General features: G+C 41.4%; 1 protein-coding gene across 5 annotated transcripts in view; it reads right to left on the minus strand.

The window, feature by feature from the left end:
• Positions 1-17225, minus strand: part of DENND2B (DENN domain containing 2B) — a 160235-nt gene that overhangs the window by 60403 nt on the left and 82607 nt on the right. For 3 of the 5 annotated variants that reach the window (XM_082761703.1, XM_082761704.1, XM_082761705.1), the window contains one exon: positions 99-1310. The exons of 1 other annotated variant lie outside the window; for it this stretch is intronic. In XM_082761703.1, the coding sequence (XP_082617829.1) occupies positions 99-1310 (1212 nt within the window). Of the gene's footprint in view, positions 1-98; positions 1311-13859; positions 13934-17225 lie in introns of those variants that run through there. One more of the 5 variants, XM_082761706.1, reaches the window with a different exon arrangement.

A 17225-nucleotide genomic window follows, 5' to 3' on the forward strand; every position in this document is an offset into this window, starting at 1 on the left:
CATCCTATTAGAGGGAGAATTTGAAATATTGCTACTAAAATAATACACCACGGTTATTTATTTGAAGATCGAGCTCAAGACATTTCCTAGACTTTTACCTATTCTGGGATTTTCTGTGAAAGCGCGACTCTTTCTTCTGCCGTCTGGTCACAGGGGGTGCAGGGGTGGATGGGAGGGGGGGAGGAGCAGCAGAAGTAGGAGATGGAGGTAGGCCATTGCTTGGTTTACTTTTGTGGTTTTTGTCTGCTTCGTATTCAAAGGTGCGTTTGGGCTTGGGTACAGGATTCACCACGGTGTTAGCGGGGCTTTCGAGGAGCAGTTTAGGGTCAGCAGAGTTTGCAGTAACCCCCTGTTTTGTCTTAATGCTTTTCTCAACCTCAGTGGGTGTTTCTGGTTCACCCCCCAAAATAACACTCCCTCCTTTGCTATTACTTAGGTTTTCACCCAGTCCCTCCACAGTACTCAGAGACTTTTTCCTCCCTTTGTCAACACTGTAACAGCTGCTTGGTAACTGGGGGAGGCCCCTGCCAGGCTGCTCTTTCAGTGCCTGCTCGATCTTCTGTATTCTGTTGAGCACAGCAGAGGACTCCTTCCTCGCGTGGCCCTTGAGGAAAGCAGCAGCAGGAGGCTCGCTCCTGCCTGGTCTCTTTTCTACCCGATGGCAGGAATCCCTGTCCAGCAGTTCCTCCTCCTCTGTTTCTGGGTAAGAGCACTCCGAAAACGTTCGGCTCATTCTTCTAAACCCTTTGAAATCAAATGTCTTCTCACTGCAGGGAGACGTCAGCACACTAGGGCAGCTCTCGCTGCCTGACCTCTCCCCAGCATCCCTCTTGTCCGCACACACGCTCATCCTGGGAGACAGCTCCCGGCGACACTCCCATTCTGTGATCTTCTGCCTGATGTCCAGCACCTGGGAGCGGACGCTCGCCCGGCTGAGGGAGAGGTTCCTCAAGTTCGCAGCAGTGCCCAAGGAAAGAGTGCTCCGGGCGAGCGGATGGCTCCCTATTGCGTCCCCATCCTGAGCCTCCTTTGGGGTCTCCTTTTGGTCCTCAGACTTGAACACAGACAACCTTTTATCCAAAGCGCCTACACTGACGGCTTTGAGAGGGTGGCTCGGAGAGTCGGTGTCCGAAGGGCTGGTGGAGGTGCTGCGCAGCGCGGCCGGGCGGCTGCTCCAGTCCTTGAGGCGCAGCCTGGAGCTGGAAGCTTTGGTGAGCCGGGTAGAGCGGCAAGAGTCCTCACTGTCGCTGAGGGGGTAGGCCGGGCTTCTTGGCGGGGACAAAAGAGGTGGCGGAGAGACTGACTGACACCTAGAAGTAGAAAGAAATAAAAAAATCAAGTCCTTGGGGAAACTACAGTGATTTGCCAAATTTCTTCTGGCTGCAGGCAAAGCAGAGGACGTTTGCACACCACAAAGCTATCCCAAAGCATCAGCAAGGCACCAAATACACCTCGGTCACAGAATCTGGGGAGCGGAGGGCAGTAATTAAGCAATGTCAGTGATGAACTGAGCATTCAGCATGGCCCAAGCCAGTTTTCTCACCTCTATTTGAATCTCAACTTTTCCAAGTTTCCTGAGTCTAAACACAGCTGAGACATTCTCGTAGCAAACCATTGCCTTGAACTCATCTACCACCTCCAACAGAATAGCTCCCTGGTCTCCCAGGCTAAGGATTCCCTCTGCAGGAAAAGGGGATCGGCAGGGGGAAGATTCCTACTGCAACAGAAATTGTAAAGACTGACCAACAAGTAGGCAAGTTCACTCGCTGGCTGCAGTGACTAAAACCAGTTTAAAAAATGCCAGTTTTCAGTGCATGACATCTGAAGTGGATGATCCTTGTGGTCAGCACCTACAGTATTTTAGCCACAGCATTTCAAATCCCTGATGTATAATTTAAATAAAACTGCAAAAGGGAGACCTGTTTTGTCTTTGGTCTGATGTTGTAGCAAACAGATGAATTTCTTATCAAAGAGAACAGAAGTAACTGTACCAAAGGAATATTACAGACTGAAAGACACAGGCTAATCTGCCCACAGTACAAGCTGAAGACTGCAAACTGTGCAGAAAGTCTCAGTGTCACCTTGGAAAAAATTCCTCAGGATAAGTTTTTGTCACAGTTTGTAAAATTAGCCATTGTTACTGGGGTGTTGTACATTCTTGTAAAGACTTAAAAACAAAAAGACAAAAGGAAATTAAACAACCTACTAATCAGCCGGCTCATCAGCGATGAGACAGCAATAAAGAGACAAAACCATGACAAAAATGGGGGGTTTACAGCTCTGCCACAATGCACACGTACAAACCCAAACCGTAGCAGAAATAATTACAGCTCCTTTAACATTTTGACCTAGCAACCTTTCTATTCCAAGAAATAAGGAAAGAAAAGGAAAGATCTAAATACAATGCCTTGCATACACAGTTAAGTTTCTGTTCTACAAAACTGTGGGCATCAAGGTTTTACTTGTTTTGTTTTTTTATAAGACATTCCGCATACATAAAATCCAAGTAGAAGAACTAGGTGACCAAAATAAGTCACAGGAGCAAATTTCTCAGCTGTAGCAAAGGGAGAAAAGATTGGGAAGATCCCTTCTGCTATATGGCTTTCTTCTCAGCAGCCAGCTGATACCCGCAGGTGCCAAGTTCTGTGGATGAATCGAAAAGTCCAGAGCACTGAGATAACCTCTGAAAAATAGACTTTGAGATGGGAGGAATTTTCTTCTTCAAACACAGTCCCAAACTAAATTATTAGATTTCATCCCAGATTCTTACAGTTGATGAGACTTTGCAAGCAAAGCTCAGAAGTATTAGGAGAACAAAAAATTAAAAGCTCTGGTCACAAAAGGACAAAAATCAAATTATCACAAAATGGAACTTATCTTTTTTCAAAATCCTATGAAATCAAGTCTTTTTTTTTTTTGCACAGAAGTTGCACATTTTTGTGACTTTTTGTTCTTCATCATTTTGAAAAATAAACATGCTATAAGACAAATGTTATGTCAAAGACAATGGAAATACTTCATCAACAACTACTTAAAGCTCAGTGAAAAGTGTTCTTCATTTCCAGTCAGGAAGGATGCATGTCAGAATACATCCTTTTCATTTTGAGTCCTAGGAGTTACATTTACTGTTATTCTACACGGTTTCGGACAGGTGTCTTACGATACCTCAGGAGATCAAAAGCAAGTGACAGATGACGAGCGGTTTGGGCTGCTTGTCACAGCACAGAGTTTGCAGTGAATTACTTAGGATTACCTTGGCCTACAGAACTTCACAGCACCTGAAGATGCAACCTAAATCACCCTCCTCAGACATGGAGGACTGTCCCGACTCTTCATTTTTCCTGTCTATCCCATCATAGAAATCTCTTCAGCTTAATACCACGATTGTAAGATTAATATTATTCTTAGCACTCCTCTAGCTTAGTCTTGAGATCATGTTCTCCTTATTCCTGTACGTCGTGCAGGCCTTCCCCAGAGCTGCACCAACATTTGTTGCAATGAAACAAGCATTTTGTAGTGGCAGTGTATGTCACGTATGAAGACCACAGCCTCCACTGAAGCTTTTGAAGCCATATTCCATTGTTTTTGCTGTCAGGAAAAGGTTTGTTGACTCACCATGAGAGGAAGAAAGGGGAAAAGCATGATTTGCATGACCTGCAGAAGTTGCACAATGTTTCTTCTCAGAAGATATGAGCCATTCTTTTAAATTCCAGGTTCCCAGTAAGGTGACTGCACTTAAAGCTCGATCATGAACCCCTGAAGTCAGTTACACAACTCCCACTCACTGCGGTACAAGTCTGGAGCTGCAGAGCAAACGGCCCTTTAGAGGTGTGTGCTGTTAAGTACTAGGGATACCATAGATAAAACATTGATTTGCTTCATGTTGTACTGTAATTCAGGTAGAAGACAGAGGAGAGAGTATTCAGCAACAAAGAGAAGCAAAGCCTTGTCTCTTTGGCTTTGAGCATACATTCACTAAAGGACAGCAGCAAGTAACAGAATCAAGTCCAAAAGCTGAACAATAGATAATAAATTGTTCCTTTCCCTGAGAAACCTGCTTCTATCAGAAGAATGTTCTCTTGAAGGCACAATAATTCCAGTCTTTAAAACAAATATTACTTGACAGAGACAATTAAATAACTTGTAATCTTTCGTACAAAGACTGTAAGCAAAATGTTTTTATTGAAGTTTCCTACATACAGAATGATACATGCTGCGCCTTACAAAGCTTGCCACTACAATCACTGTTAAAATATTTCATATTATATTTATTTCATAAATAAATGCAGATTTCTTAACAAGTTCACTTGAACAGGAGCTTTCTCAGAGCAATGACATTTCTTTGAGATTATTACTCTTTCACAAAACACACTGGAATAAGTTGCTCCGAATCCCTCTCTGAAAAGTGCATTCTTCCAGCACTCAGGCTGAGGTGTGTGGCTCTCAAACCACGGCCAGTCAGCAGGCACAGTGCATTACAGTGTCACGGGCAAGTTGCCCATCACACAGCCCACTGTGTGTGTAGGCAGGTCACAGACCCAGAGCTACCTTCCTGTGGGACTCACGGCTGCACAGTGGTGGGAGCAGACAGAACCTGAGAGATTTCCATCCCTCCAGACCCTGCTTAGCTTTGCTGTTCTGAGTTGTTCCCTGAGAAATCGGCAGGATTACCCACAACAGTAGAAAACTATTAATATCAGTGATTATCTGCAGGATTTGGAGCTCTAGATACAATTGAGCTTTAAGTTCTGAGTCGGTCTCTTCTCTCCAGTTTCTTTATTCCTCACTTAAACACAGAGGGAAAAAAAAAAAAAAAAAAGTTAATTTACAAGAGCTGCAATTGTCCAGACCCACTCAAATAAAGATATAGTTTCCCTGGACTAGCATACATATTCATATAATTTGCTCTAATAAAGGGTAATATCAACAGCCCTATCCTTTCCCCAGTACTAAAGAACATCCATGGATAACAGAGATGCTCCATGTCTCTCTAACTTCATTAGACAACTTTCAACAACAGGAGGCAGCCAGAATGGTGGCTAAAGAGCTGGTTTTGTACCTCTTTTCCATGTCAGAGTAAGGCGTATTATAAGAATTCGCATTTATTGAGGAGTTTGCATCCATGATTCGCATATATTTTCTAAATACTAATAAAACTAATAAGTTTCATTTCAGACCAGGGATTAAATGTGACTGGAGAGTGGTTAAGTAACTTGCCTTGGAAGAGTCCCAGGATCCCTAATTCCCACTGCCCTGGCCTGACCTCTGGGCTAAGCTGCTCAGATACCTCAGCACTGCTCTAGCTCTCCTGAAGCGTCAGGAAGGACTCCACAGATCATCTGTACTGAAGAAACACAAGCTGGGAGAAGCTGCTCTGCATTCTTTCAGTTTTGCAAGTCCCATCTACCTTGCTTAAACCAACACTTACAGAAGGAGATGACAGTTTTGGGCTCTCACTATGCCAGGTAATTTCCCATTTCAAAAAAGTCAAGCCCTTGGCAGCCCATTTACAAAAGAAACAGCAAGAAAACACGTTGACAGAAAGGTATCGGGTCTTTCCAGGCTCCTGTTGATGAGATCGCATCAGTTCACCATAACACAGAAATTTGGTGAGCTCACAAAGTTGAACAGCACTTCTATATTTCTCAGGGCTTTCTCCCTCTCTTGCTAGGAAAATAAGGTCACTAAGGCTGCACTTGTTTCATGTAATTGAAGAAGTAGATACAAAATTCTCTGGAAATTTGTAAGAGAGAATGCTAAAAAATGCTCAATTAGCAAGTCAAGTGAAGGACTGCACAAAAATATCATTGGAGGCACTGATGTTCAGATAGCCAGTGTTAGTACTGCCATCACAAGGAGCAGAAATGCTTACACCTGTTTGGCTTCTTGTTAGTTTTTTCGGCTTCTTTTTGAACAAAATGGACGTGTTCAGATTACAGGATGAAAAAAATAAATTATATTTATAACCATATGCTGAAAAAAACTAAATCCTGAGAATTTTATTGTCTGTCCAGATGAAAGCATCTATGCCAAATTTTCAGCCAGTGTAAGCCTCCAAACACTTAGTAGACAAGTGAAATAAGAAACTCACAGAACAAGATATAATTTTTTGGATTCTTGCATTTTCAAAAGGGTATTTTCTCCCATGCCAGTATAACTTCTCAGCACACTAAAAAGCTGTAGTTGCATTTTTGTCTTCAGACTAAAAATGGATGTTTCTCATAACTTCTGTGACCTGCACACACACACAAAAAAAAAAAAAAAAAAGCCATTTTGAAAAGGTTCAGTACCAATGGCTCTCTGTAGCTGGTACAGTCTCACTCTGCTCTAAGGGAACTGTTGCCAGGAAATCATTGAGCAAACAAACAGAAAAGCACTCTCTCTTATTTCAGAAACATATTTGTGAAAGCTCGTGGCAATTATCCCTACTTTTACACAAATAAGAATTGAAAGAACTACTGCAGAACAAAAAGATTCCAGTCGTACCTCTTTAGGTGTAAAGCAGAAGAGTAATTTAAAGGCTAAAAAAACATCACAATCTTCAAGCAATGTTGAGGGACAACACTTTGCAAAGAAGTCCTTCTTCCTCTCTGTACAAAGACAGAATAATTTCCTCTATGCTTTCCTCAGAAGAGCAATGAGAAATCTACTTTCAGCTGTAAACACTGTGAGTCAGTGGTTTGGTTGCATTTTGAGATGAGTTATGAGGCAAAGCCATTAGACAGAGAAGCAAAGTTTCAACATCATTTGCATGTGACACTGTGCTACTTCCTTTTATTTTATCACCTCTGCCTACATCCCTGCCAGTGGATACAGGTGAGTAGTAAGGTTGATTGCTGTCAAGCACTTGGTAAGGCATTACTGGAGGGCAGAAACAGCGAAGGCTCAGGGGGCAGATTCAGTCACTCAGACTGGTTTAACTGGGATACTGTGTGGTTAGCATGAGGGTTACGTGTACAACCATCATCAAAATGTGTGGCATGAGATGGCTTTGTTGATTAGCCAAGACAAGCCAAGTCGAACCCATGTATAGATGATAGCTCAAGTTTTGACATTCTTTTCAAAAGATTTTTTTTTCAAAACTAAATGATCATCTAGGTTTGTGCAATCTCTTTGTATGCTACATTAATGATAAATCCAATCATTCCTTGTATTAATTGTACTGGGAGTAGAAAAGGACTTCAGAATTAGTATTATTGCTACTCCGTGTAACTGGGGGCTGTGGGAACAATACAACCAAACAAAAGGGACCTCCTGGTCTACTGAATCTAAACAGATCCACTTTTGTTTGACAGTAAACCTATTACAATATATTCTGTACTTTGGCATAGTGTACAGTCTACTGTAATTTTCTACATACCTCAAGTAGATAACTACAGCTGATATTTAATTATTTTAAATCTAAAGAAAGCTGACTGTGAGTAAAGGAGGTGAACTTTCTACACTCCATGCTAGGCACATAGCAGTAAAAGGTGGGTCTGAGCTGATTTAACCTGGTAATTAAGCAAGAAACTAAACTTGTGGCATCTTGCCTCTGGCTTGGAAAGGAAAGTGATGGTAGTGGCAACACAATAGCTGCTCTTCCACCAGACCCTTTATTATTTTTGAGCTCTCACCTGGAGCATAGCTCAAAATCCCCCAAACCCTGCATGACAGATCATTTCCTCTCCTTATTGTTGACTTTGGGATTTTGACAAAAATGAAACAGAATTTATTTTCAAAACTAAAAGGTGAATTTGCATAACAAGACCATTTGAAACAGTTCACTTTCATGAGCATGTGCTAGTGGTGGAAAAGTCCCAGCATTTAGATAGAATGAAGCAACAAAGTAAGTCAAAATGGATGAAGATCAAGAAATGATTAAAGTCAGAATGAAAATAGAAACACCACATACTTCTCTGTGCTTCTGATGTTTTTTCCAGGAATTTTGATAGTTGCCATTTAAATAAAAAATTGAAACCATATCAGAACTAATTACAAAATAATAGGCTACTAGGACTGTCAAACAAACAAGATCAAGTGCTGTGTGCTATTTTTAGGTACTTTAATTTCTGTGTGTTCTTTAATTTCACAAGAGTGATGGTGGGCCATGTTAGGGAGGGAGTGCTGTCCTACAGCTAGACCCCTTCAAAGCTCCGAGTCTTTATAGCTCTGAATCATAAAAAAAAGTGCACAGAAATTTGAAGTGGCAACTCTTCTCCACAAATGTACAAAAAGAAAAAAAGAGCAAATGCATCAAAGCTTATGAGTCAGGTCCTAAATACTTGAATTAGACTGGATTTGTAAAGCAAAGATGGCAAGAAAATCCGACTGACAAATGACCATAAGACAAAATGTGATCAATCAGTGGACAGCAGATATGTGCCTTTGCCAAGAAATTTCTAAGGCCGAAGAAGGAAATTGTGAAATTATGTAGACTGAGAGGGCTAGATTCCCTGCTGATCTATATTTATGGCAGTCTTCTGCACTGTTAAAAGGCAAATGCAGAATTTAGTCACTGCTGTTTTTAAGGCTTTCACCCTTCCCCATTCATATACAAGTGACTGCCCCAAACACCAGCAATCAGGCACAGAAGATTCACTAAGCCTGCATTGTGCCTTCCATCACAATGATCAGAAGCTGACTGCACACAGAAAAAAAAAAATCAAAAGCAAGAACTAAAATATCAGAGACAGCTATTCTCTCTTTTCTACTGAGGTACAGTGCACTGGTTTCATACCACTGTCCCTCATTTTCTCAAAATAATAAATACAAATTGAAGTTGACAATGGAAGCTTCCTTCATATTTACTATTTTCCCCCAGCATGTTCTGAACAACAGTTTTTGCAACAAATATTTCCACTGTTGTCTCCACTTTTACTGATTTTTATGTCGTGGAGGCTGTTCAGAGTGATCTAGTCTCACCTGCTTTATGATCTTAGGTTTTTTGTTGGACTGAGAGCAGCAACACAGCAAACGATAGCACGTTCTTAAATCAGGCAGAACATGAGTTCCTCTTTGTCTCTTTAAGAACCACCAGTCTTCAAAACTTTTTCTTTAATACAAGTATTCAAACTTTTTCAACGTGCTTTATCTGCCTGGGAATCTCAAAACATTTGAACGCTTTGGAACTAATTCTGTCAGAGCTCTGCAAGTCTTCCATGCTTACATGCACACAGTTTGGGAAAGACTGAAAATGACTTTTATGAATTGTGATGTTTATTTTTTAACATAACTGAGGCAGTTCTGGTTCAGCGACCTCTAATTCTGGAACTCTGGTTTGGAGAAGTTGTTGTAAAATAGGTTCACACCTTTTCTGCTCTCTCAAGCCAGAAAACTTCACGAGATCATTGTATACTTTACTGAAATATTCTACACCCAAAGGGAAAAGAACTGAATTGTAAGCCAGAAAGTCACGAGCCTTGGCTGCACACTATAGCCAAGCCTGCTTTCTCTGTTTTACTTACAAATTAACTTCTAGGTCACAAAGAACCTCATTAAATAGACCTATGAATAAATATCTAGTAGAGGCAGAATAAAAGGAAGGCAGTTGAGGACTCCATCCTGTCTTTAAGAACTATTCTCAATCTCACTCACTAAGACAAGTTGCTTTCAGAACAAACCAAATCAATTGTTTGCTTCTCTACCAGTAGCCACAATGATGCACTGTCCTTCCAGACCCACTAGCTTACTTCTGGTCCCCAGTTTCTACTGCTGTTGATATCATGTAAGATGTCGGTCAGCAGGTGCTAAATCCCTCTTTGCTAGCTATGTGATCTATAGGTTAAGGCAATTCATTGCCCCAAGGAGCAGAGATCTGAGTCTTGAAGTGCTGTCAATGTCCAGCAAGGCCCTTCTGTATAGATTTGCCAGTTTTCTGTTCTCATAAACTAGTTTAACACAGTGAGAAAGCTTCCTACAAAAACAGGTTATAAAACCAAAAGCCATTATCCATATGTCTGTTATGAAACAGACATTCCTAATTTCTGTCATCATTTCAACTATTAATATCACAATGCAGAAAGTTTGAGGCCTGAGACATCTGGACCCAGTAAGAAAATACGGTATGTCACAACAGGATAACACCGAAGTGATTCAAAGCTTCTGGAGTTACTGCACCGCATATGAAATAAAATATAAACAAAATAAAATTAAAACAAATAAATGCAGCACAATGGAACCTACTGCATTCCCTCCCTGAATGCAGAACAACCTCAGTATCAGCCCTGAGTACAGTCTGTCTGAACCCGCCTTGTCAGGCTGCCATCCACTTGAAGCCCCTGTGCGCTGAAGGCAGTTCACATTTAATGTAAGGCAGGGGAAAAGAAGGAGCAATTCTGTTTTTAAACTTCACCTAAGGAGTACCCAGACCTCTGCGGGGTCTCATATCTGCAATAGCTGGGTGCCATTGGTTCATCAAGACAACTGCAGCAATTCAGTTCCACTGTGCAAACTCTTCCTGTGTAAACACAAAGCTGAAACAACGGCATATAATCAGCAGGCTCCTGATTACATGATTGAGAAAGCATATTTGTCTTCACAAGGGCACTTTCTAATGTTTCTTTTATAACAATGAGGCAGTGTAGCAGCTTTCTGTTTGTTCCTATATTGCTCTCACAATAATAAGACGAGAGAAATGCAGCCTGGTTCTCCATCTTCAGCTTAGCTTTATAAATTTTACCCTCTATCCTTTGTGCCTTCAAAGTCTGGATTTCCACCTTCCTAGTGCTCCAAAGGTCTGTGTGCCTAACCTTTGACTATTTTTCCACCATAATAAAGGGAATTATTACTTTCCTCTCTGAACTTCCCAGCCAGTTAAGGGATCACACCCAGACAGTGCTCTCTCCCACCCATACATTCACATTCATCGCAGTCCCTGAAGATGGCCAAAACAGTTTTTCCTAACAAGAGTTAAACTTTTTTTTTTAATTAAGAAAATGACAAACATTCCTAAGAAACTTTGAAGTGAGGAACAGTAGCAGTATCTGCCAGAACAAGTGACTTTTACTTGAACAACCTCAAGAAAAAAATTAGAAGCAGGATTTTTTTTCAGCGCCTGAAAATGCAGAAAAGAGCTGAAACAGTTGATAAGTGAAACATGGCTAGTGCTGGTGCCAAAGCAAGGGAGAAGGCAGGAAACTCATGGGAACTTGCTGCTTTCTCAAATGCCAGAAAGACAAGCTGAAGTTGCAATGTAGCGCCTCATATGCTGAGAAGAAACCTGATTACAGCCTGCCGTTCCCCAGCACAGTGAGGGCAGAGCTGCAGCACAGGCCAGCTGCAGGACTGCCGTCAGACAGAAGGTACAAAGAGCACGTCAGAAGGTGCCACTGCTTGTCACAGCTCAGACTGACGCACTGTGACGTACACACTATGAGCTGGCTTCCCTCGTGTAATTGCATACAAGCCGCACCACCACTGCCAAGCACCACATTTTCAGATGCTACAGTAAGATGAACGAAGGAACATAGGCAAAATAGCAAACTATATACTGAGAGTTTAGCTTGTACATATCAGCTGGGTAACTAGTGTGCCTCCTGTTCAGAGGAAGCTTGAAGCTTTACAGCCCTGGCCTCTTATCATCATAATTTTCTTCAGTGGCTCTGACCCCATGGAATGCAAAATAAATTCCAGCTATGACAGACAAACATGACCCTTGGTACATGCTACACTGTGTGTAGATTTGTGTGGATTGAGTAATAATAGAAAACTTCTCTTGCCTTTAGGAGAGAATTTTCTCTCAGCTTCAGTGATGGCCCTCTTTCATTTAATTGCTTGAATTCACAAATATTTGGGAATTGGGGTTCAATTTTCTTCTCGCTCGCATCAGCACAAATCAAGAGTTTGCAAAGATAAATTGCTAAAGATGCAAACTGATGTAAAACTCATTACTATAGGAAGATTTAAAGCATTGACCTGGAGCAAATTCACTTACCAAAAAAAAAGTTTCAAGGCAATTTTTGGTCTATTTATTCTCCAATTTGTTGGCAGACACAAACACACAAAAAGAGAGAAGGGAAAAAAAAAGGGAGAAGAGAAAAAAAAAAGGGGAGAAGGGAAAAAAAGGGAGAAGGGAAAAAAAGGGAGAAGGGAAAAAAAGGGAGAAGGGAAAAAAAGGGAGAAGGGAAAAAAAGGGAGAAGGGAAAAAAAGGGAGAAGGGGAAAAAAGGGAGAAGGGGAAAAAAGGGAGAAGGGGAAAAAAGGGAGAAGGGGAAAAAGGGGGGGGGGGAGAAGCCAACCTATAATTTGCAATGCCTGTTGCTATCATACTAATCTATATAACAGTCCAGTCGAGGCCAAATATAACTTGACCCTGGCTTTAACGCAGAAGAATTTCACTGAATATCAGGCAGAAGATTGACCAGCCACTTGATCACTGTGCTTACCAACAGTCACAACCATGTTCTAAAGGAAATTTTCCCAAAGGTTTAGACGTTAGTTTCTCTCTGCTTTTTTTTTTACTGAGATTTCTCTATAAATGTCAACAAGCAGAGTTAGGTCAGGGAGAGATGCTCCTGACCACTCTCCTAAGTGGTCAGCATTACTCCTAAGTAACGTAAGCATGTGCATTGCTCACTAAGTTGAAATGAGCCTCCCAGACCACGTTTCATCACCACACCTACGAGAGCTGTGGGATCTGAAGCCTAAATTTGGAATTGGGATAATATCCGGGGGATTTGTATTTCCCTTATAAATATTTCATTCTCACAAGGCCTGGGTTTCTTATAAAACCGTGGATTTAGTTTTACGCTCTTCTGTTGGCCTATTAGCTTTTATAAGGAGCCGGCCGATATAATTTTACTTCTCATATCTTATATGGGAATTTGCATATACTATAGCCCTGAGGATGAAAACGGTTTGCTACCACTGCCATGCAACAGGAATGCTGCACAGTAATAAAGAACTGCAAGGTTACTCAATACACAATGCATTAGAGTGACTAAAACCAAGTACACACTTTTTCTCTCTCTCATCCTTTCCTTTTGGGACAGAGCCTAAAAAAACCCTCATGTCCCTACAGGAAGACATGGTGATAGCATCAGGCAAAGCAGCAAGAAAACTGGAATGATACAGAGCAAATGAAGCAATACCAAATGAAGCTGCATGTATGAAGGCAGCAAGAAAAAGCAACTAAATGTTTATAAGCTCATAGCAAAAATTACCGCTCTCTTAAAGACTGCACATGGGCTCTCAGCTCAGGAATAGAATATTTGGAGCAACAAACTGAAGTCCAGGTTCTGACCATAAGTTACATGACACAGTGACCCACAGGCTTTAGTCTGCAATCCTGTGTTGCCTGAGTTCTCCTATTTATTCAGTGGGGAAAAATATATATATATATATATCAGGCATCAAAGACCAACACAAAACATAGAAGTGCCCCAGCAGCACTACATTTAACACTGGCAGAAGGTGTAGGTACAAATACTGCTACATAACTTAAAAATCATCTTTAACTATTAAGGAGAAAAAAAAAAAAAAAAAAAAAAAAAGGATCCTCATTAGGCAAGGCAAGAAATATGCATTTAGCCAGGCAGAGAAATTATATTCTGTCTGAGAGCCCGAGAGAGGTAGAGGAGGAGGCGAAGAGATTGGGTGCACAATCAAGTTTTAGCTCCACCAAGAGCTAGAGCTTCAAACTTTAACAATAAAGCTCTTCGTATCACGGTCTTTAGTGAGCTGAGAGCTGCTGTTGAGCTCCTGCCTGTGAGTAGAAAGCCCATCAAACTGCAAAACTAGCAAAGAACACCAAGGAATTCACTGCGACAGCATTCCACTCTCCTTCGCTTCTGCTTTAGTTCGCTGCCTCCGCTCACAGCTCTGGCAAGCACACAGCTGTCCATCACTGCAATCACTCCAGCACACGGCTTCCAGACTTACTCAGAAGCTCTTCCCTCTGGGAAAGGTGCGGAATGGAAAGGGAGGAATTCCACGTCCAGTCCCTTGTAACCTGCTCTGTCCTCTGCACTTCCTGAAAGCTCGCTGCTTCGCTTCTCAGGCAGTGAATGACACATGGTCTGAGGACATTTGTCAAATCTCTGTCCCTTTGTGTACTTAAAGGGAGGAAACTGGTATTAATGGTTAACGAGACTAGAACTAGCAAAGCCTTTCTCTGCAATCTGACATGCTGATTTTGAAGGGACAGGTGTGTGAGAAGTCTGGAAAGCCAAATGTTTCCTCCTTATTGCCTACAGCTTGGAAAACTTCTGTGGCTTTGATTTGGTTTTGTTTCTGAAGTTGCAGGTACCGACGGTTTACGTTTCATTCTTCAACCTGAGGCTGCTGATCGCTAACAAAATCTTAGAAGCTATATCAGCTGCACCAAACCACACGCACACAGACCCAGCAAAGAAGCCTGCCTGCCTGACCACGTACACTGAAGTCAGACGGATGGCAGTACTGTCTAGGGAGGAAAGGGAGAGGTTAAAAATCCACGTGCAAATGCTTTCAAGTCTCTGCCAACAGTTTCGAAAGGACACAGGCTATCTGCCATCTCCCTTTTGCCAGTGTATTCATGGAACATAAAGCATCATTAAGAAAGCTCATGACTTGTATATTTGTTGGTCTATTCAGTGAGATCGCCAGTCTCCCTGGTCCAGAAGGCAATGGGATTTTCATCCCTAAGAACAACTTCCTCCAGAAGAAATGAAACACTGGCATGATAATTTTAAAATATTACGCACACAGTTTCTACGCAGTATCCCCTGTAGACTTCTGAATAACTTTTTATCATCGCCCCAAAAAAAACAAATTCACATAAGACTCCTGATCTGATTTTCTGATGCTGCACTGATAGGGACTCCCTTAAGTGCTTTAGCATATATCTTGCTTACTGCTTTACTTACTACATTTCAGTGCAGTAAAAGCACTAGAAAGACATGAGAAAAGTTTTCAAAACCACACTATTCTAAAAATTCCCTGAAAAAAAGAAAAATATATGTAACAGGTTAGTTCAAGCCTTTGTATTACTGTGTACACTAATGTAAAAAGAGAAACCATCCATGATTAAATAAATAAGGACTGCAGTGTTAGACTAAGTAGTTTTTTTACTGTAGCAGAACACAGTTGCATTAAACATGCTTTCAGCCTAACCTGCCAATTACAAACCTCTGCTTTTTAAAATACTTGTTTCCTTTCATTTTTAAATTATTTTCCAGTGTTTTTAGAAAACATTAACCTTGATAGTAGGAAAAAGTATTTTTAATGATGACATATGATTTCCACATAGAAAAGAACAAAGCATTAAAAGTGCCATGAGAATTAAATTGCACTGGGAATTAGTTAGCCAGGCTATGTTCCTGCTGCCTTTACCTAGTAACAAAGCAAACTTGATCTGAAGCTGCATGAAAGAAAATGCAGTCTCATTTTTCCCTCACTTTTCCCCTCAAAAACTGTTTTTTTGTTTTTTGTTTTTTTTTTTTCCCCCTATGCATATAGAAGAGATACATTAACAGAATTTCCAACTGGAAAAAAGTGAACTGCTTGACTGACAAGTGCACTTCGAGTACATAATTCTTCTTCCTTGAACTGACATCTAATATTAAAATGAAACAAAATAGCCAGCTGCAGAATTGCTGTGCGAAAACGCCCCATCTTCAGCTTCTGCCACAAACTGAGGAAGCCTGAAAAAAGTGTCCAAAAGTAGGTCCATTTTTTCAGTTCTGTCTCTTGATCTTATTAGAAGCTGTTATAAACCACTCACGAACTACTCTCACATCTGTAGACCACTGTGGTTGCAAGAATATTTCTGCAACCCTGCTAAAGAGATTTCAAACATACATACTCTGATCCACCTCCCTGAGGTCGCTTCTGAACAGGACAAGGAAGGGGGCACATCACACGTCTCAGAGCATCACAAATCAGCACTCCACCAACGCTCCTGACAGAGATGATGAGCAACAATGAAGTCAAAGCCTGTATTCAAGCTTTGCCCAATTCCAGGGTCATTTTAATCAGTGCTCTGACGTGTTCCCACTGCCGATGTCTCTGCTGTTCCTGATAACAGCAAGCATCCTCCTGTCTCCCATGGCCCAGTTCAGGGCTGAGCTGCCCAAGCTCTCTCTCAAACACACCTCCAACCTCACTGGGTAAATAACAGCTTTGTATTCTTTTCTGAACCAGAGGTAGCTTTGTGCTGCTGGGAACCGACTTTATGAAAATTTGTGAACTGCACAGCTCAAGCTGTTTCTGCTTTAAAGGAGTACAATACTTGCGAATGGATTTCACATCAGTCATTCAGTTTCCCCAGTTGCTTGACTGAAGCTGATTTGTATTGTTTTCTAAACCTCAATGGCAAAAAGAAAAATAAAAGGAAAAAAAAAAAGTGGCTTATCATTGCATCTCCAATAATTTAATATATTGCTTACTCTTAGCAGAATTTGATGAAATAGTGATTCATCCCATTCTCAAGCTCTCTATCAAAGTTATTAAAACTCGTCTCCCTTTTAAAGCAAAAATAAATGCTTTCTATGGGTTGTGTTTCACAAATTCAAGAGCTTACAAGATTCACACCAGTATTTCCAAGTGGCAGGAGGAGGCATCCCAGCAGCTGAGACACTTCAGCACCTTGTTGCCGCAAGCCATGCACAGCGGCAGAGACAAGATCCTGGCCCTGCCAGGACTCCCCAGGAGCACACGGCCGCACTCACACCCCTGGCCCTTTGATGCTCTAGCACAGTCCACACGGGCGACTCATGGAGTTTTGGTGAACATGGCAGTGCTGACTTGAGGCAGCAGCAAATCCACCAGCATATTTTCCCACACCACATCATTGTAACTCAAACTGCAATGGCATCCAGACATCCCGCTAAACTTTCTGTTAAGCAGGGATGTGCACATCATCTGCCCAGAAATTTTATCCAAGTACAAGGAGTTGTTCAGGTGAACATAATATCCATGGCTAATGTTTTATGGAGACTCCTTTAAACCATTTGATGAACTTGGTAGAGGTTGCCCAGGTAGAGAGAGCCTTTCACCCATACTTTTTTTTTACATGAAAGGGAAAGAAGCAGTTTTTCTATCACTCAAGCAACACCATACACATGCTTAGTAAACAAAAGAAAAGGAGATGTGAGAATACGTTATCATAATTATGCTAAGACAATGGCAATCACACAGTAAGCATTGAGAAAACTGTACACACAGGAGTTTCAAATAAGACTAAAGCCTTGTTGTTTTGGAACAACGCAGAGAGTATCACACTTTGAAGAACTCACTACATAAATATGTTATGGAGAAAAAAAATAG

Source organism: Aythya marila (assembly GCF_965140915.1).
Source record: "Aythya marila genome assembly, chromosome: 5".
NCBI classification, from domain to species: domain Eukaryota; kingdom Metazoa; phylum Chordata; class Aves; order Anseriformes; family Anatidae; genus Aythya; species Aythya marila.